This window comes from Argopecten irradians, chromosome 3, assembly GCF_041381155.1.
Source record: "Argopecten irradians isolate NY chromosome 3, Ai_NY, whole genome shotgun sequence".
In the NCBI taxonomy this organism is placed as follows: Eukaryota; Metazoa; Mollusca; class Bivalvia; order Pectinida; family Pectinidae; genus Argopecten; species Argopecten irradians.
The window spans coordinates 46,734,591-46,755,850 of NC_091136.1; the positions used below are offsets into that span (position 1 = coordinate 46,734,591).

The 21,260-nt window shown below is 37.6% G+C and overlaps 1 protein-coding gene and 1 pseudogene across 1 annotated transcript; one reads left to right on the forward strand and one right to left on the reverse strand.

The window, feature by feature from the left end:
• Positions 1-217: 217 nt before the first annotated feature.
• On the reverse strand, positions 218-20,919 carry LOC138318825 (uncharacterized). The gene is given in 8 exon segments (XM_069261547.1): positions 218-272; positions 7,738-7,888; positions 8,347-8,543; positions 8,546-8,588; positions 14,269-14,704; positions 16,434-16,550; positions 17,085-18,590; positions 20,653-20,919. Coding segments are annotated over 6 exon segments (2,409 nt in total). The 5' UTR covers positions 18,586-18,590; positions 20,653-20,919; the 3' UTR covers positions 218-272; positions 7,738-7,773.
• Positions 20,920-21,060: 141 nt separating this feature from the next.
• Positions 21,061-21,260, forward strand: part of LOC138319708 (protein cappuccino-like) — an 85,763-nt pseudogene continuing 85,563 nt past the window's right edge.

Consider the following 21,260-nt stretch of genomic DNA (forward strand, 5'->3'; position numbering starts at 1 on the left):
ATGTTCTGGAATCAAAAAACAATGACACTGTCTGTTATTAAGTTTTCTTTCATCTGTGAAACATGCTTGTAAGCTGCAAAATCTTTCAGTGAACAAGACCAATTCATACAATTTAGTTCATAGTCTGTGTAATATAGCTACTGGTGTATAGCATAATTTAGTCTCCATCATTAAAAATCACCGTATTCATCATCATCCTCATCATAATCATTTTGATTCATTTTGATTCATGCCACCTTGAGCTCCCCACATGTAGGCACAATTCTCCTTCACTGAAATGTAGAAATTGATATTCATTAGAGAAACTGATGTCATTAGTGAGTCATTCATTTGGACAATATTGACAGACTTTCTTCCCTCTAAGATACCTACTGGTCTGATATCTGGTTCATGGAATTTTTCCTTGGGTGAGAAGAAAGTTTTCACTTATTTGACCCTATGGAACTTGAACAACATTCTTGAAAGCTTTCCATTTAAAACAGGTTACAGGTTTAACAACTAGTCTTTGGGCACCTTATGTTTTGTTTCTACAAATTGTTTAACCATCTTGTGTATGTGTCTGAGGTGGATTACAGACCTATCATCCTATATATGTGTAGACCTACCATCTTGTGTATGGGTTTCTGAGGTGGGTTATAGACCTATCATTTCGTGAATGTTTCTCTAAGGTAGATTATTGACCTACTGTCATGTATATGTGTCTCTGAGGTAGATTATAGACCTACCGTCATGTATATGTGTCTCTGAGGTAGATTATAGACCTACCGTCATGTATATGTGTGTCGGAGGTAGATTATAGACCTACCATCCTGTATATGTGTCTCTGAGGTAGATTATAGACCTACCATCCTGTATATGTGTCTCTGAGGTGGATTCCATCATGTATATGTGTCTCTGGGGTAGATTATAGACCTACCATCCTGTATATGTGTCTCTGAGGTGGATTATAGACCTACCGTCATGTATATGTGTCTCTGAGGTGTCCTCATGCATATAGACCTACCGTCCTGTATATGTGTCTCTGAGGTAGATTATAGACCTACCATCCTGTATATGTGTCTCTGAGGTAGATTATAGACCTACCATCCTGTATATGTGTCTCTGAGGTAGATTATAGACCTACCATCCTGTATATGTGTCTCTGAGGTAGATTATAGACCTACCATCCTGTATATGTGTCTCTGAGGTAGATTATAGACCTACCATCCTGTATATGTGTCTCTGAGGTAGATTATAGACCTACCATCTCTGTATATGTGTCTCTGAGGTAGATTATAGACCTACCATCCTGTATATGTGTCTCTGAGGTAGATTATAGACCTACCGTCATGTATATGTGTCTCTGAGGTGGATTATAGACCTACCGTCATGTTTATGTGTCTCTGAGGTAGATTATAGACCTACCATCCTTATGTCTCTGGTATTATGTGTCTCTGAGGTAGATTATAGACCTACCATCCTGTATATGTGTCTCTGAGGTAGATTATAGACCTACCATCCTGTATATGTGTCTCTGGGGTAGATTATAGACCTACCATCTGTATATGTGTCTCTGAGGTAGATTATAGACCTACCATCCTGTATATGTGTCTCTGAGGTAGATTATAGACCTACCATCCATGTATATGTGTCTCTGAGGTAGATTATAGACCTACCATCCTGTATATGTGTCTCTGAGGTAGATTATAGACCTACCATCCTGTATATGTGTCTCTGGGGTAGATTATAGACCTACCATCCTGTATATGTGTCTCTGAGGTAGATTATAGACCTACCATCCTGTATATGTGTCTCTGAGGTAGATTATAGACCTACCATCCTGTATATGTGTCTCTGAGGTGGATTATAGACCTACCATCCTGTATATGTGTCTCTGAGGTAGATTATAGACCTACCGTCCTGTATATGTGTCTCTGAGGTAGATTATAGACCTACCATCCTGTATATGTGTCTCTGAGGTAGATTATAGACCTACCATCCTGTATATGTGTCTCTGAGGTAGATTATAGACCTACCATCCTGTATATGTGTCTCTGAGGTGGATTATAGACCTACCATCCTGTATATGTGTCTCTGAGGTAGATTATAGACCTACCATCCTGTATATGTGTCTCTGAGGTAGATTATAGACCTACCATCCTGTATATGTGTCTCTGAGGTAGATTATAGACCTACCATCCTGTATATGTGTCTCTGAGGTAGATTATAGACCTACCATCCTGTATATGTGTCTCTGAGGTAGATTATAGACCTACCATCCTGTATATGTGTCTCTGAGGTAGATTATAGACCTACCATCCTGTATATGTGTCTCTGAGGTAGATTATAGACCTACCATCCTGTATATGTGTCTCTGGGGTAGATTATAGACCTACCATCCTGTATATGTGTCTCTGAGGTGGATTATAGACCTACCATCCTGTATATATTTCTCTGAGGTAGATTATAGACCTACCATCCTGTATATGTGTCTCTGAGGTGGATTATAGACCTACCATCCTGTATATGTGTCTCTGAGGTAGATTATAGACCTACCATCCTGTATATGTGTCTCTGAGGTAGATTATATAGACCTACCATCCTGTATATGTGTCTCTGAGGTAGATTATAGACCTACCATCCTGTATATGTGTCTCTGAGGTAGATTATAGACCTACCATCCTGTATATGTGTCTCTCTGAGGTAGATTATAGACCTACCATCCTGTATATGTGTCTCTGAGGTAGATTATAGACCTACCATCCTGTATATGTGTCTCTGAGGTAGATTATAGACCTACCATCCTGTATATGTGTCTCTGAGGGTAGATTATAGACCTACCATCCTGTATATGTTCTCTGAGGAGATTATAGACCTACCTCTGTATATGTGTCTCTGAGGTAGATTATAGACCTACCATCCTGTATATGTGTCTCTGAGGTAGATTATAGACCTACCATCCTGTATATGTGTCTCTGAGGTAGATTATAGACCCTACCATCCTGTATATGTGTCTCTGAGGTAGATTATAGACCTACCATCCTGTATATGTGTCTCTGAGGTGGATTATAGACCTACCATCCTGTATATGTGTCTGAGGTAGATTATAGACCTACCATCCTGTATATGTGTCTCTGAGGTAGATTATAGACCTACCATCCTGTATATGTTCTCTGAGGTAGATTATAGACCTACCATCCTGTATATGTGTCTCTGAGGTAGATTATAGACCTACCATCCTGTATATGTGTCTCTGAGGTAGATTATAGACCTACCATCCTGTATATGTGTCTCTGAGGTAGATTATAGACCTACCATCCTGTATATGTGTCTCTGAGGTAGATTATAGACCTACCATCCTGTATATATGTGTCTCTGAGGTAGATTATAGACCTACCATCCTGTATATGTGTCTCTGAGGTGGATTATAGACCTACCATCCTGTATATGTGTCTCTGAGGTAGATTATAGACCTACCATCCTGTATATGTGTCTCTGAGGTAGATTATAGACCTACCATCCTGTATATGTGTCTCTGAGGTAGATTATAGACCTACCATCCTGTATATGTGTCTCTGAGGTAGATTATAGACCTACCAATCCTGTATATGTCTCTGAGGTAGATTATAGACCTACCATCCTGTATATGTGTCTCTGAGGTAGATTATAGACCTACCATCCTGTATATGTGTCTCTGAGGTGGATTATAGACCTACCATCCTGTATATGTGTCTCTGAGGTAGATTATAGACCTACCATCCTGTATATGTGTCTCTGAGGTAGATTATAGACCTACCATCCTGTATATGTGTCTCTGAGGTGGATTATAGACCTACCATCCTGTATATGTGTCTCTGAGGTAGATTATAGACCTACCATCCTGTATATGTGTCTCTGAGGTGGATTATAGACCTACCATCCTGTATATGTGTCTCTGAGGTAGATTATAGACCTACCATCCTGTATATGTGTCTCTGAGGTAGATTATAGACCTACCATCCTGTATATGTGTCTCTGAGGTAGATTATAGACCTACCATCCTGTATATGTGTCTCTGAGGTAGATTATAGACCTACCATCCTGTATATGTGTCTCTGAGGTGGATTATAGACCTACCATCCTGTATATGTGTCTCTGAGGTGGATTATAGACCTACCATCCTGTATATGTGTCTCTGGTAGATTATAGACCTACCATCCTGTATATGTGTCTCTGAGGTGGATTATAGACCTACCATCCTGTATATGTGTCTCTGAGGTAGATTATAGACCTACCATCCTGTATATGTGTCTCTGAGGTGGATTATAGACCTACCATCCTGTATATGTGTCTCTGAGGTGGATTATAGACCTACCATCCTGTATATGTGTCTCTGAGGTAGATTATAGACCTACCATCCTGTATATGTGTCTCTGAGGTGGATTATAGACCTACCATCCTGTATATGTGTCTCTGAGGTAGATTATAGACCTACCATCCTGTATATGTGTCTCTGAGGTGGATTATAGACCTACCATCCTGTATATGTGTCTCTGAGGTAGATTATAGACCTACCATCCTGTATATGTGTCTCTGAGGTAGATTATAGACCTACCATCCTGTATATGTGTCTCTGAGGTAGATTATAGACCTACCATCCTGTATATGTGTCTCTGAGGTGGATTATAGACCTACCATCCTGTATATGTGTCTCTGAGGTAGATTATAGACCTACCATCTGTATATGTGTCTCTGAGGTAGATTATAGACCTACCATCCTGTATATGTGTCTCTGAGGTAGATTATAGACCTACCATCCTGTATATGTGTCTCTGAGGTAGATTATAGACCTACCATCCTGTATATGTGTCTCTGAGGTAGATTATAGACCTACCATCCTGTATATGTGTCTCTGAGGTAGATTATAGACCTACCATCCTGTATATGTGTCTCTGAGGTAGATTATAGACCTACCATCCTGTATATGTGTCTCTGAGGTAGATTATAGACCTACCATCCTGTATATGTGTCTCTGAGGTAGATTATAGACCTACCATCCTGTATATGTGTCTCTGAGGTAGATTATAGACCTACCATCCTGTATATGTGTCTCTGAGGTAGATTATAGACCTACCATCCTGTATATGTGTCTCTGAGGTAGATTATAGACCTACCATCCTGTATATGTGTCTCTGAGGTAGATTATAGACCTACCATCCTGTATATGTGTCTCTGAGGTAGATTATAGACCTACCATCCTGTATATGTGTCTCTGAGGTAGATTATAGACCTACCATCCTGTATATGTGTCTCTGAGGTAGATTATAGACCTACCATCCTGTATATGTGTCTCTGAGGTAGATTATAGACCTACCATCCTGTATATGTGTCTCTGAGGTAGATTATAGACCTACCATCCTGTATATGTGTCTCTGAGGTAGATTATAGACCTACCATCCTGTAATATGTGTCTCTGAGGTAGATTATAGACCTACCATCCTGTATATGTGTCTCTGAGGTAGATTATAGACCTACCATCCTGTATATGTGTCTCTGAGGTAGATTATAGACCTACCATCCTGTATATGTGTCTCTGAGGTAGATTATAGACCTACCATCCTGTATATGTGTCTCTGAGGTAGATTATAGACCTACCATCCTGTATATGTGTCTCTGAGGTAGATTATAGACCTACCATCCTGTATATGTGTCTCTGAGGTAGATTATAGACCTACCATCCTGTATATGTGTCTCTGAGGTGGATTATAGACCTACCATCCTGTATATGTGTCTCTGAGGTAGATTATAGACCTACCATCCTGTATATGTGTCTCTGAGGTAGATTATAGACCTACCATCCTGTATATGTGTCTCTGAGGTAGATTATAGACCTACCATCCTGTATATGTGTCTCTGAGGTGTAGATTATAGACCTACCATCATGTATATGTGTCTCTGAGGTAGATTATAGACCTACCATCCTGTATATGTGTCTCTGAGGTAGATTATAGACCTACCATCCTGTATATGTGTCTCTGAGGTAGATTATAGACCTACCATCCTGTGTATATGTGTCTCTGAGGTAGATTATAGACCTACCATCCTGTATATGTGTCTCTGAGGTAGATTATAGACCTACCATCCTGTATATATGTCTCTGAGGTAGATTATAGACCTACCATCCTGTATATGTGTCTCTGAGGTGGATTATAGACCTACCATCCTGTATATGTGTCTCTGAGGTAGATTATAGACCTACCATCCTGTATATGTGTCTGAGGTAGATTATAGACCTACCATCCTGTATATGTGTCTCTGAGGTAGATTATAGACCTACCATCCTGTATATGTGTCTCTGAGGTGGATTATAGACCTACCATCCTGTATATGTGTCTCTGAGGTAGATTATAGACCTACCATCCTGTATATGTGTCTCTGAGGTAGATTATAGACCTACCATCCTGTATATGTGTCTCTGAGGTAGATTATAGACCTACCATCCTGTATATGTGTCTCTGAGGTAGATTATAGACCTACCATCCTGTATATGTGTCTCTGAGGTAGATTATAGACCTACCATCCTGTATATGTGTCTCTGAGGTGGATTATAGACCTACCATCCTGTATATGTGTCTCTGAGGTAGATTATAGACCTACCATCCTGTATATGTGTCTCTGAGGTAGATTATAGACCTACCATCCTGTATATGTGTCTCTGAGGTAGATTATAGACCTACCATCCTGTATATGTGTCTCTGAGGTAGATTATAGTATGACCTACCATCCTGTATATGTGTCTCTGAGGTAGATTATAGACCTACCATCCTGTATATGTGTCTCTGAGGTGGATTATAGACCTACCATCCTGTATATGTGTCTCTGAGGTAGATTATAGACCTACCATCCTGTATATGTGTCTCTGAGGTAGATTATAGACCTACCATCCTGTATATGTGTCTCTGAGGTAGATTATAGACCTACCATCCTGTATATGTGTCTCTGAGGTAGATTATAGACCTACCATCCTGTATATGTTCTCTGAGGTAGATTATAGACCTACCATCCTGTATATGTGTCTCTGAGGTAGATTATAGACCTACCATCCTGTATATGTGTCTCTGAGGTAGATTATAGACCTAACCATCCTGTATATGTGCTCTGAGGTAGATTATAGACCTAAATCCTGTATATGTGTCTCTGAGGTAGATTATAGACCTACCATCCTGTATATGTTCTCTGAGGTAGATTATAGACCTACCATCCTGTATATGTGTCTCTGAGGTGGATTATAGACCTACCATCCTGTATATGTGTCTCTGAGGTAGATTATAGACCTACCATCCTGTATATGTGTCTCTGAGGTAGATTATAGACCTACCATCCTGTATATGTGTCTCTGAGGTAGATTATAGACCTACCATCCTGTAAATGTGTCTCTGAGGTAGATTATAGACCTACCATCCTGTGTATGTGTCTCTGAGGTAGATTATAGACCTACCATCCTGTAAATGTGTCTCTGAGGTAGATTATAGACCTACCATCCTGTGTATGTGTCTCTGAGGTAGATTATAGACCTACCATCCTGTATATGTGTCTCTGGGGTAGATTATAGACCTACCATCCTGTATATATTTCTTTGAGGTAGATTATAGACCTACCATTCTGTATATATTTCTCTGAGGTAGATTATAGACCTACCATCCCGTGTATGTGTCTCTGAGGTGGATTATAGACCTACCGTCATGTATATGTGTCTCTGAGGTGGATTTATAGACCTACCATCCTCTATATGTTTTCTCCGGATCGTACTTGAGCTCAAAAATTCCTAGCCTCAGGATGATCGTGTAGGTACTGTTCTCGAGCCTCTGCTGCAGCAATCTCCATTTCACGTACATGTAATGCTGTGGAGTCTTGGTAATTATTGCATCCCCTTAAAAAATTACAATTCTATTAAATACTAGATCAAATATATTACATTTAGTGTTTTTCTCTTAACATAGCAAACATTTTGATAATTTGATTCGTAAGTTTTAGCTGAACTTCTCCCATTGATATTTATAATGATGTGTTGAAACTAGAAACCAATATAAGACAGATGATGACTATAATGATAAACACCGTGCAGCAACACATTTCAAAACTCTTTTTTGTATAGAACTCATTACATACTTCATTACCTCAATCTGAAACAACTTGAAGATTTAATTCAATTGAAATATTGATTTGTTGGGTATGGTTTACTATTGGTTCTGCAAAAATTTGATAATTTACCACAAATTTGATATTTCAGTAAAATAGATTAATTTCTACTTCATCACGAACACAACATCTTCTCAAAATCAACAAAAGTTCAATGAAAAAATAAGTTTCTAGGTAAATTGCACCAACCCGTTATTAAAATGACTATAGTCAATATCCTCTTCCCGACAAGCATAACACTGGGTGGCACCACAGGTACACGTCATTTTATTACAGCCCTCTTCTTTGATAAACCTCTTCTGACACCTGTGACACTTCCTCAGCATAGCCTCGGTGACACGTGTCTCGATGTATGTCCGCATGTCTGTCTCTCCCTGTTTCTCCACACCTCATTACATCTCAGGGGGATGTGGTTCAGCTCCCCACACAACCTACACAAAATGTTACACTTGTTACATCATGTGCCTATTGTTTGAGGTTACATCACCATCGCTTGCATAAGTGACACGTTTATTAGAGACACAAAGTGGTACACGGGGGTAAGAAAAAAGAATCATTCACCCTCTTTGGGGTGAGACAGGGGGATCTCAACCCTCGGGATAAGATTCTTAAGCTGTCATACACTCGGGAAAGCGTTGTGTTTGACAACTTAAGAATCTTATCCTCGGGTTGAGATTCTGCTGTCTCACCCCAAAGAGAGTGAAAGATTCTTTTAATCTCACCCTAGGGTAAAGACAAGAGGCCCATGGGCCTTAACGGTCATCTGACTCATGGCACCAAAAAACAAAGTCTCAGTATAAAGTATTGGTTAACGATTCATATAAACAATACAAGGAACTCCTTAGTTGAATATGTAAGTTTCTGAAATAGGTAAATGTCATTTGTTGAACAAACTTGGTAGCCCTTCATCCATATATGGTTGTAACCAATTCAAGGATTAATATAAGGAGGACTCAGGAGTCAGATTTTAAAGCCAAATTTCAGCAAAGCTCCCATTTTGACCTACGTCGTACTATTCCCATGGGTCTTACCTAGGTCCTTTATAAAATGTGATTGTCCTTACCTAAAGTTCCCCCTTCTGAATCAATTAAAACCCCTATTGACCCAATTTTCATTTGAGATCGGAGACTGAAAACAGGAAGTTGGCCAACAGCCATCTTGGAATACCAAAATCTTTACGAAAATGTTTGCATGTTGTTCGGCATCAATTAAAACCCCTATAGACCAATTTTCATTGAAATCGGAGACTGAAACCTTAATACAGGAAGTGGGCCAGCGGCCATCTTGGAATACCAAAATCTTTACGAAAATGTTTGCATGTTGTTCGGCATCAATTAAAACCCCTATAGACCAATTTTCATAGAGATCGGAGACCGAAACCTGAAAACAGGAAGTGGGGCCAGCTATAAATTAAGAAAATTTGCCCTTTTGGGGCCCCACCCCTCAGCCGTTAGGGGGGCAGACCAGACTCATTTATATAAAATATAATTGTATTTCCACAATGATGTTTCATACCAAATATGGATAAAATTCATCCAAGGATGAAGGAGGAGTAGGATTTTAAGGTTAGCTCCATACTTTTGGAAAAACCCATGTCATTTTTTCTAACAGGTCTTATTTTCTTGCATTTTTCATGTAGATTTCAAATCTGTAAAGATAAATGGGTGTTCTCGAACTACTTTTTGAGATATTTGAGCTTGAAATATACCATCCATGCAAATTTGCTGACCGAAAATAGAAAAATTCATAAAATTATGTTTTCTGTAATATTAGGGTGAATGTAGTCTCGATCCTGTTGATTTTTTGTCCTAAATTTCTTACGATAGAACAATATACAAAACTATTTTATTTTTACAAATGCCAACTAATTTTTTGTTATTTTCCCAGTACCGTTTCTATACGTAATTACCATGTTTTGCCATATTTTCGCCCGTAAAAAATCAATGAATAGGCCAAAAAGGAAATGAAAACCCATGTCAATTTCACAATATTTGTATATGATATGCCCACAGGTAATATGTTTTTCAAATATCATATAAAAACACGGGGTCCTCGATCAAAATTTCACAATTTTGTAAGCTTGATGTTTGTAACTCGCAACCCTACCCCCATTTCATCCAGTGCTAAGATGGGTTATATTTGACTATTTTTTGAAAATCATGCCGCAAAAAAACATTCCACATCAGTTCATACGTTTTTGTGATATAATATCTGGTTTATGTCTGTTTGTTTTTATGATTTTCTCCAAACTGTGTGTTTAAAGGAAATCCGTATGCGATTTTTTTAGAATTCCGGAATTTCGGTCCGGCCGGGTCCCGTCTTATGATTTATAGCGACGAACGGCACTTCCGGTGTTTAAAAATCCATTCCCATTTATGACAGGAACCGCAAAAAACCTCAGAGATAGCATATAATTTTCACTTCACTGCTTTTATTTGATTTATTTAATGATTTTAAACATTCAATATTATATGTAGACAATTTTCACCTATTGAAAAAATATCCAAGTGTGATGTCGTGGTGTATCGGAAACCATTCTGGAATTCAAAACAACCTCCGCAACTTCCGGTATAGCGTCATATGAATTGGCGCGATTTTCAAAAGTATGGACCTACCTTAAAGCTAAAATTAAGAAAATTTCCCCATTTGGGGCCCCACCCCTCAGCACCTAGGGGTCGGACCAGGCTCATTTATATAAAATATGATTGTCCGTCCCCAATGATGTTTCACACTAAATATGGATGAAATCCATCTAAGGATGAAGGAGGAGTAGGATTTTAAAGCTAAAATTAAGAAAATTTGCCCATTTGGGGCCCCATCCCTCAGCTCCTAGGGGTCGGACCAGGCTCATTTATATAAAATATGATTGTCCATCCCTAATGATGTTTCACACCAAATATGGATGAAATCCATTCAAATATGAAGGAGGAGTAGGATTTTAAAGCTAAAATTAAGAAAAGTTGCCCTTTTGGGGCCCCACCCCTCAGCCCCTAGGGGTCGGACCAGGCTCATTTATATAAAATATGATTGTCCGTCCCCAATGATGTTTCACTACAAATATGGATGAAATCCATCCAAGGATGAAGGAGGAGTAGGTTTTCAAAGCTAAAATTAACAAAATTTGCCCTTTTGGGGGCCCCATCCCTCAGCCCCTAGGGGTTGGACCAGGCTCATTTATATAAAATATGATTATCCGTCCCCAATGATGTTTTACAACAAATATAGATGAAATCCATTCAAGGATGAAGGAGGAGTAGGATTTTAAAGCTAAAATTAAGAAAATTTGCCCTTTTGGGGCCCCATCCCTCAGCCCCTAGGGGTCGCACCAGGCTCATTTTTATAAAATATGATTGTCCGTCCCCAATGATGTTTCACACCAAATATGGATGAAATCCATCCAAGGATGAAGGAGGAGTAGGATTTTACAGTTAAAATTAAGAAAAATTGCCCTTTTTGGGCCCCACCCCTCAGCCGTTAGGGGTCAGACCAGGCTCATTTATATAAAATATGATTGTCCTTGGCCAATGATGTTTCACACCAAATATGGATGAAATCCATCCAAGGATGAAGGAGGAGTAGGATTTTAAAGTTAAAATTAAGAAAATTTGCCCTTTTGGGGCCCCACCCCTCAGCCCCTAGGGTTCCGACCAGGCTCATTTATATAAAATATGATTGTCCTTGGCCAATGATGTTTCAAACAAAATTTGGTTGAAATCCGCTTAGCGGTTAAGGAGGAGTAGCGTTTTAAAGGAAAAAGTTTACGCACGACGGATGGCGCACGGCGGACGACGACGGACGAATCACGATCACTATAGGTCATCCTGACCCTTCGGGTCAGATGACCTAACAAGCTACACGAGATCTTTGCATGTGCTCAACAATATCATGACGTCACAACAACAATATTATGACATCGCGGTAATAGTATTATAAAGCACGACAACAATGAAATGACGTCACAAAGACGAAGACGACGATTCATTGAGGTTACGTCATCCTCGCTTGCATTAGTGACATTGGGGTGAGACAGGAGATCTCAACTCGGCAAAGCCTCATGTTTGACAACTTAAAAATCTTACCCCTCAAGTTGAGATTCTCCTGTCTCACCCAAAAGAGGGTGAAAGATTCTATAAGCCCACATATGCCTCTTGATTTATAGGACTTTGGGGTTATAGGGTTAACATTTTTATGGTGTATGTTTTTTTCACGTCTTAAAACAGCCAGATTAAAGGATTGGAAATAAAGATAATATATATATACCTTCATGACTCCTTGAGACACTCTAGATTAAAATACTTACATGAGGGTTCATCGAGATACTTTGGTAGCAGTTAGACTGAATGGCTATGGGTGAGATTTTTATTAAGCAGAAAACCCCTGTTTTATTATATGCATAAAAAATTAAAAAATGTATATGTGCTAAAATTGGTGAATTCACTCTAGAGACTTATATGCAGGCTTCATATTTACATAAAGAAATTCAACAAAATGGGTTCAAGATTAATGGTTTAGAGGGTATCAGAATGTGCGTGTAAGATGGAAAAACTCAATTCTGTAGCGGCAGAAATTGATAGACGCAGTACGAGGTAAGATTGCTCAAAACTTTAATATTATACCTACAGGGGCGTAACCAGGGTCAAAACAATGTGGATGCAATGACTTAGGTTTTTCTCTGCCTAATACATGCACCCACTCTCAAAGGTACCCATAAAGACACCATTACCAAAACATCTCCCAAAACAAGTAATAGATATGAATCCCCTCTGTAGAGATTTCCTCGTATGCTTAGATCAAAATTACTTCCTTTTGTTTTGAAAATATATTTAATAAAATTAGATCATTCCAAATGAAGACACCAACATTTCTTGATAAATTCAATTGAACTCTGGATATATATTATACGTACCATGGTTAGCACACATTTTTGTAGCAATGAGAAAATAAACATTTAAAATGTTTTTCCTATGTGAGCCTTATACGCTTCTGTAAATATAGCTGATTACTAACAATACATTTGGATTTCCAACAATAGAATGTCACTAAAGTAACAGTTGATTGCAGTTTAATTAATCTGGTTGGGAGCATAGATACTCATGGGAGTTATTTTAACAATAGTATATCTTGCGATACAATTAAAGAGAAAATATGCTTCTTATAAATATTGTGTATAAACATTATCAGTATTAATTCTAAAATGAACATGAAAATGATGTGGATGTACGGGAGTATCGGAGTCTATGGCAGCTACGCCATAGACTTATGTAGAAAAAGGCTCATTTACGCTATCACGGCAGTGATGTTTAGTTTTAAACTGTGTTCAAGAAAAAAATTCTTCTAGAGGGGGTGTAATTTTGGGTTAAAAATCCCAATATTTTGCAATTATTTCAAAAAAATAAATTTGGTTACCATGGTTTTTACAGGTTCACAAAACCACAAACTGTCAAAAAATGAACTCTGCATAACTAATTAACTATTGCAAATGTTGTGTAGATAAAAAATATTTATACTTTTATATAGGTGTTATTTAAGGTTAAAAAGCTGTGTGTACATACCGGTAATTAAAGCCTGCACTTTATTTTGCTGAATTTTTCAAATCTACTGTACTCTGCTACCTTTGTATTAAGACCTATAAGAATCCTTGAAATACTGAATTAGGATACTTCCATAAATGATATCATGAGACACTTAATTAAGAAACTTACCTTCATGATTGCTTGAGACACTGGATTAAGACACTTACCCAAAATATTCCTTGAGACCCTCTGGATCAAGACACTTACCTTCATGCATGAGACATTTGATTAAGACATTTACCTTCATGCTTGCTTGAAACACTGGATTAAGGCACTTACCTTCATGCATGATACACTTGATTAAGACACTTACCTTCATGCATGAGACACTTGATTAAGACACTTAGCTTCATGATTGGTTGAGACACTCTGGATCCGATTAAGACACTTACTTACAAGATTCCTCGAGACACTCTGGATTAAGACACTTACCTTCATGCATGAGACACTTGATTAAGACATTTACCTTCATGCATGAGACACTTGATTAAGACACTTACCTTCAAGATCCCTTTAGACACTTGATTAAGACACTTACCTACAGGATTCCTTGAGACACTCTGGATTAAGACACTTGAATACTTTATCATCAGGATTAGAGATGATTGTGGCAAAGCTACAGAATGGACAGCTGACCAGGTCTGGTATGTCCGCCTGTTTCACCTCCTCCTCCTGCATCCTCCTCAACAAGATGGAGAACATGTGTGATGACATCACTTCCTGTAGAACAGGAAGTGGGAACTGGTATTTACAATTGTCAGTCAAACAAGGAAAGGAGCATTTACCGTCACCGATAACAACTTCAGAAGATCTCCTCACACACTCCTTACAGAACAGATGACCATCCTGACACGATGTCATGTCCTCAAACAAACATTCGTTGTCATAACAACACTCACAGGAAAGTAGCTCACCATTAGCACTGGCCTCATCTCTTCTCATCCTCTTTAGCCTCTTTTGTTCTTCCAGGTAATCTATATAATGAATTATATCTTTAAGGGACATGAACCTATATAAACCATGTAAATTTGAGTAAAATACACATTGAAGGCGTGTCAAGATACCTTACTAAGTAATATATATCAGTTATTATGCAAATGTGTCAAATAAAAAAATTACAATGGAAAATTTCATCTTTCTGTATTTTGAACCGGCTCGGTCGAATTTTGTAGATTGAGTGTGATAAAAGTAGTAGTGTTGAACATTAGTAACCTCCCAAAATGCACTGCACAAATTAAGTGAATGTAAACAAAATGGTGGGTTGAAAACGTGGGTGAAGCGAACACAAACGAATTCCGATAGAAAACGGAGTATGACAAGAGTCGATAATGTGCGCGATTGGGAAAGTAGGTAAATATAAATGGATTGCTGAAATGCAGGAGACGGGAGCAACTTCCCACTTTATACTTGCATGATGTACATATGTGCAATAAGTCAAGAACCTCCCTTTGAGGTGCCCCGTCGAATGAAAAGTCTCATTTGACTTTTGACTTAATCATTCTTACACTAAATACAAATTGTTTTAAAACGAATATTAACAAATATGGCTTATACTTCATATGTCAACCATCGTAAATAAGAAAATAATCATGAAATGTGGAAAACTAATATTCCTTGTCGTCTCAGCAAGTTTGTTGTTCATTATATCCTCGCTTTCGACCAGCTTTCGTTTTGTGTTCCAAAAATAGAATATGACAGTCTATTTTTATCATTTTTGGGGTAGGTATTCCCCACGTTTTCCTGTCGTTTTAGATAACCAATCATTGTAATAAGATATTCAATAAACATCTCAAAACCATATCTAAGCATACAAAACAACTTATTTAAGGTTCATGTCCCTTTAATAAAAGTATTAGTGCCTGGTGTTATTTGATAGTTGAATATTTGTGTGAAACTTCAGTTATAACCTAACAAAATCTACCTGGTATACAGTATTGCAATGTATTTTAGCTTTTGCTTCATATGGTTGTTTTTTAAACGATTTTGTTGAGCTTTAACATCTAATCTAAAACAGATAAGGTCACTCAATGAACATAATTTAGCCATCATTGCAAATGTGTGAATTCAGCATCGTGCTGACTTTTAAAATCAATTATTATATAAAATTTATATTTTTATGTTTGTAGTATTAGAACTGCATGTGACCTTGAGTGAAGGTCAAGATCAATTATTTGAACAAACAAGTACTTCATGCATCAGCTTGCATGTTACAGACATAAAAATCATGTCTGTATTAGTTTATTTGGATTCTTTCAATTACTGTATCATGAAGACGATCTTTTTGACCTTGAATGAAGGTAAAAATCATTTATTTGAACATTGTCCTCTTTACATCTGAATGCTACAGACCATGTAGGCATCTTGAGTATTGAGAAGTTTAATTATTTCAACATATATATAAGACCTTTTTGATGCTAGTAATCTTCCTTAAAAAAAATTTGGTTCCTCTATATGCAGACCAATATCTCGAAATATCGGGTCTTTAAGCCTTTTGGTATTGAGAAGAAGTTGAAATTGTTTATGAAACTATGGGGAATTTGAATTGATTGATCCTGACAGAAGATGTTAACAAAATGTCAAATGAATCATCGTCTCTGGTTATATATAGTCAATGAGAGATAATATATGACAAATGGTAACTTAGGCTACAAATTCTAGTCTTTTTAAAACAATGTTAGATAATGTCATTCAAAAGTAGTGTACTTTGGATATCTGCTTCGTGACGCAAGTAAAGGACCTCATTGAAAAACAATTCGTCAGGATCCTCAGGAAGGGGGAGTAAGTCCCTTGGTGTAGGGAGGTACAGCTCAGCCATAAATTCTGTATAAAAACAACACCATAGTCTCAATAATCAATAGCAGTCACCTGAATATTGTTAATGCAAAATTCATTTACTTTTTACCATAGCCAATGGTTGGCAATTCAATTTTCCCATATGGGTTGGAACTAGCAACCAAAGGTGGCCAGATAAGTATTTGAAGGCTGTTTTGATACTTAACCTCTCGTCTGATAGTCAAGCCCCTAGACTAAACAATGTTATTTTTATAAAACTTAATGAAATTTGATCTCCAATTATAATCACACTTTAAAGGTATACTTTGGTGTCCTAGATGCTAGTTGTGAAGAGTAAGCCTGTATTGGTCAGTCTTAGTTCCATTGCCTTGAAACTGGTCTGTCATTATATATATGTAATTAGGCTTGCACCAGAACACAAGTATACTTCAGCTGAATTCTAATACTAGATTATCTCCCCCTGTTTAGACTGTGGTAAGTCTAGTCAGTCACATAACCAAGTTCACTACAGATATGGTAATTGGATGGATTATTAATTAATCATTGACAATTATAACTTACCTCCTAACTCACTGATGCTGCTGAGCACTGTTCTCTTACAAAGTGTCAAACAAAAGTTGTGTTCTTCCATTATCTGCTGCAGGTAGTCCTCCGATAGTGTTTGGAAGTGATTTTGAAGCTGCACAGTGACATGTTTCTTGTAATTATTTGTGAGCACTTTGTTCTTATCACAGAAAAAAACTTCAGGATCTGGAAACTTGGCTAAAAATTCTTTCATTTCAAACGTTGCTTGAGAAATTTTCTGTTTCTTTTTTAATTTACTTTCATTATCTAATACCTCTTTTAATTTTGGGTAGTCTTTTTTCTCCAACATCCTTATTGCAAGAGTTTTAACACGGTCCTTGTCGTCCTTGCTATCCTCTAGTGCATTGTACAAATAATTGGGATCACAATCTGGAAAAATTTCCTTCAGTTCCTGTAACTCATCCTCAAGGCCGCCCATCCCAGGTATACAGAGTTTATCTGTGTCACCGCTACCATCACGATCTGTATCGTCGGGTTCGGCTACAACATTCATAAGCTCCTCAATCACTAGTTTAATGCGATTCTTTTTTTCGTAATGTGCCTCTAGATAGGCATAGATCTCATTAGGATCCCTATGTGGAACAATCTTTCTCACAATCTTCATGTCCTTAAACAGTGGGTCATTGCTGACAGAAGGGTCGTTAGGGATAGAGTCATCCTTCTGTAGACTGGGTACACCATTGTTTCTAAGAATGCTGATCACATGATTTTCCCTATCCATCTGACCTTGACCTTGGGTATCCAACATCAACTTTCTGACCTCATCAGGTTTTGCCTCAGGCACCTGTGAAATAACCTGTTGCACCGCCTTGTCCGTGATTTGTCTGGGGCCGTAAACATGTCTTAGAATTTTAGTGAACACTCTGTCCACACGATCAGGCCTGTTTCCTTCCTCTCGTAAAAACTGTTGGATTTCCTCAGCTGTTAATGGCAGGGAGTCCATATTGGCCATAGCTTTATCTATCACACTAACAAAATCTGCCAATATCAAAGAACTGCTATCATCTGCTACTTTTTTGCTTTCTTTGTGAAGTCCTGCATCTTCTAAAATTGCATTCATAACAATATCAACTCTGTTAGGAGTTCTCCGTTTTCTTTTCAGATTTTCGTAGATCTTCTCAACATCTGTAGAATTAATAATACCAGCAATCAACTTGGCATCCTTGAAGACAGATTCAATTTTCTCTAGTGCTGGTTTCTTGTGGTTGGTTAATTGATCAGTATCAGGTTCTAAATCACCATTCTCTTGTTTTCCTACAGCTAGCTGCCCTGTGTCTCCTTTTTCAAGTCCTTGGGTGTCTAAGTCTGACCCCATGCTGTAGTCGACAGTTTGTTGACTGTCCGTACATGTATTTCTGTCTCCATCACTATTTTCATTAGATATAACCAGCCCATTGTGTGATGTAAACTCATCCTCTTCACTCAGACGAAGTTTTTTAGCAGGTACAGTATCGGGTTCAGACACCTGGTCTTCCATGTTTTCTGGAAAAAATGACAAAAATATCACTTCATTTAATTACATATCTATGTACATGGGTTTATTTAGGTTATATTCAAGGAAGCTATATCTTACTATTCCACAGATCCTTAGCAATTTTAGAGATGCTCCATCGCTAAGACACGTTTTTTTTTCTCTATCAAAAACAGAAGCAGATGAATTACTATTGTATGCTCAGTTACAAAAGCTACTTACTTTACACCATTACCACCAGACCATATTGAAAAGTTTGAGCTTCTTATTTTACTTTGAAGATAAAAGTATTAATAATAATGAATCAGATTTACCAACTTAACAGCTCCAGATACCATATTTACTATTAAGGATCTCAATAAAAAAATGAATTTAGGACTATATTAAACGTCAGGTGATATTCATGCTTTCAAAACTATAATTGCAAATAACTGGATCTATTTAGGAAAAACAGTGATAACACAAAATCAGCAGAACTATACTGCCGGATATATATAAATAGCTAGCATATCAGTCAACTGGACTAAAGACTGAAAAATGTCACTGCAGAACACAACAAAAATGTATAATAAGCACCTCAATATTTGTAACCTTATTAACACAAAACTATTCTTACCTTTTAATTTTCTTCCAGATGAACAAATACAAAATGTATCCACAGAAAAAGACCTAGGTGTGACATTTGACAAGCACTCAAAATTTAGCCAGTTTATACAATATATGTCAGTCAATAAGAAAAGCAAATATAATTTTAGGTCTAGTTTTACATGAACATAACAATGTTCTTATTACTCTACAAAAGTCTTATAATGCCTCATTTAGAATATGATAATCAAGTGCGGTTTTCAACATTCAAGTGAAAGACCAAACATTTATTGAAAATGTCCAGAGGAGAGCTGTGGTCACTAAAACAGTACATATATTTTATACCATATACAAGATCTCCCATATACAATGAAAGGCTTAAAAAACTAGGATTTCCAGTATAGACGCAAACTTAACATTGGTGGAGAAGTATACAAAACATTAAATGAGCTGTCGAGACTAGATAAGAACTGAACAAGCTATTTACACAGTCAGTCACTATGAATCATGCAGAGGAAATACTACGAAACTACCATATACATGTGTATATGAGAAACAGGGTAGGACTTCATTAACATAAAGAATTTCAAGTCGACGAGACAGGGTAGATCTGTGGAACTCCCTCCAAGGCAGAGGGGCACTGGTTTGATAATTATTAATGATATATATATAAATTAGTAAACAATGAGGTGTGAACATGCACCCTCTGACCAACACCCCATCAGTCCTGAAAGCCTGGGGCTACATTGTATTTCCACGTTGGCTTGGTGGTGGCACATTCACCTGTATCTGGGGTTCACTTAAACCCCACAGAACCAGTTGGACCCCTGTCTGTGGTTAACTGAGCCCCAGGATATGTACATGCTGTGAAAGCCTTATGGTTTTCTTCGATCACCAACTACATATATATGTAGTTCAGTCTTATGATTGCATGTGCTTCAAATCCATCCATATATATTTATTATATATCCCTATGCAAAGCCAATGTATCATATTACAACTATATATATACATGAAATTTCATACTTTATAAAAATACTTTGCCAGCTCCAGATCATAGAAATAGATTAACAGCTTTAATCAAAGCATTTTCCATCACCCAACAAATGGATATTAGGCCTATACTGCTCAGTACAAATATTTTAGAATATAATTATATATACAAGAATGGCCATTACAAATAGTTACATGTACAGTAGGCTATATATTTATTATCCTTTACCATTTTATGTGAATAAAATTTGACTTAATCCAATTATGAATCAACAATTTCTTCGAAATAATGTTTTTAGCCTAACCTGCACCAACAAATCAAGTGAAACCTGGTGTTTACTTGTTAGCTACAGACGTGCGGTGCTAGTAACAAGTTTAGCTGTATGGTCAATGATTAACAACATTGACGGGACCATGAAAACGTTTGTGTTTGCCGCCCACTCTCCAACCGTCACAGGGACAGCAGACCTTTTTTTGTATCTCATAGTCAATTACCTCGATCTACCTGTTGAACAAGCTGATCACGCTGACATTGCAACTCTTCCGTAAACAAATCAAGGGGGACCACTCTGGCAACAATCTTAAGTCTTATCTACCCGCCAGAATTCAAACAGGAAATTTCAATAAACAAAAGCATCTCGCATTCAATTAAATTCAGAACTTCTCTCCTAAAGACAGTTGTTAACAAATCCGAGTCATGTTTAAATTTATAGACAAAAATCAACGAGGAACGTTACTCCTTATTTTTTCGGACTCTTCTTGGCACAAATTATTCGTCACCTGTCCCAATACTAGATGGCGCTTCTACCGGAAGTGTGTTTGTTTGGTTTACCGAAATTGACATGTCTGACATTCCGAAATTGCTATTTTCGTTCTCTGGTGAGGATTGTTAAACATGAGACCATGGATTGTAAGTGAAGTCAAAAATGTAAAACTATGTGACCATCTCGTGTCTCATAATTGTTGGTCAGGATCTTGGCGGGACGTGTATGCGACACTTTTAGAACTTTCTTTCACCTGCTCAACGATCTTGGTTAACTCGTCCTCAAAATTCCAGCTCCCTTTTACAGCTGTTTTATATATAAATACATAATGTCATGGAA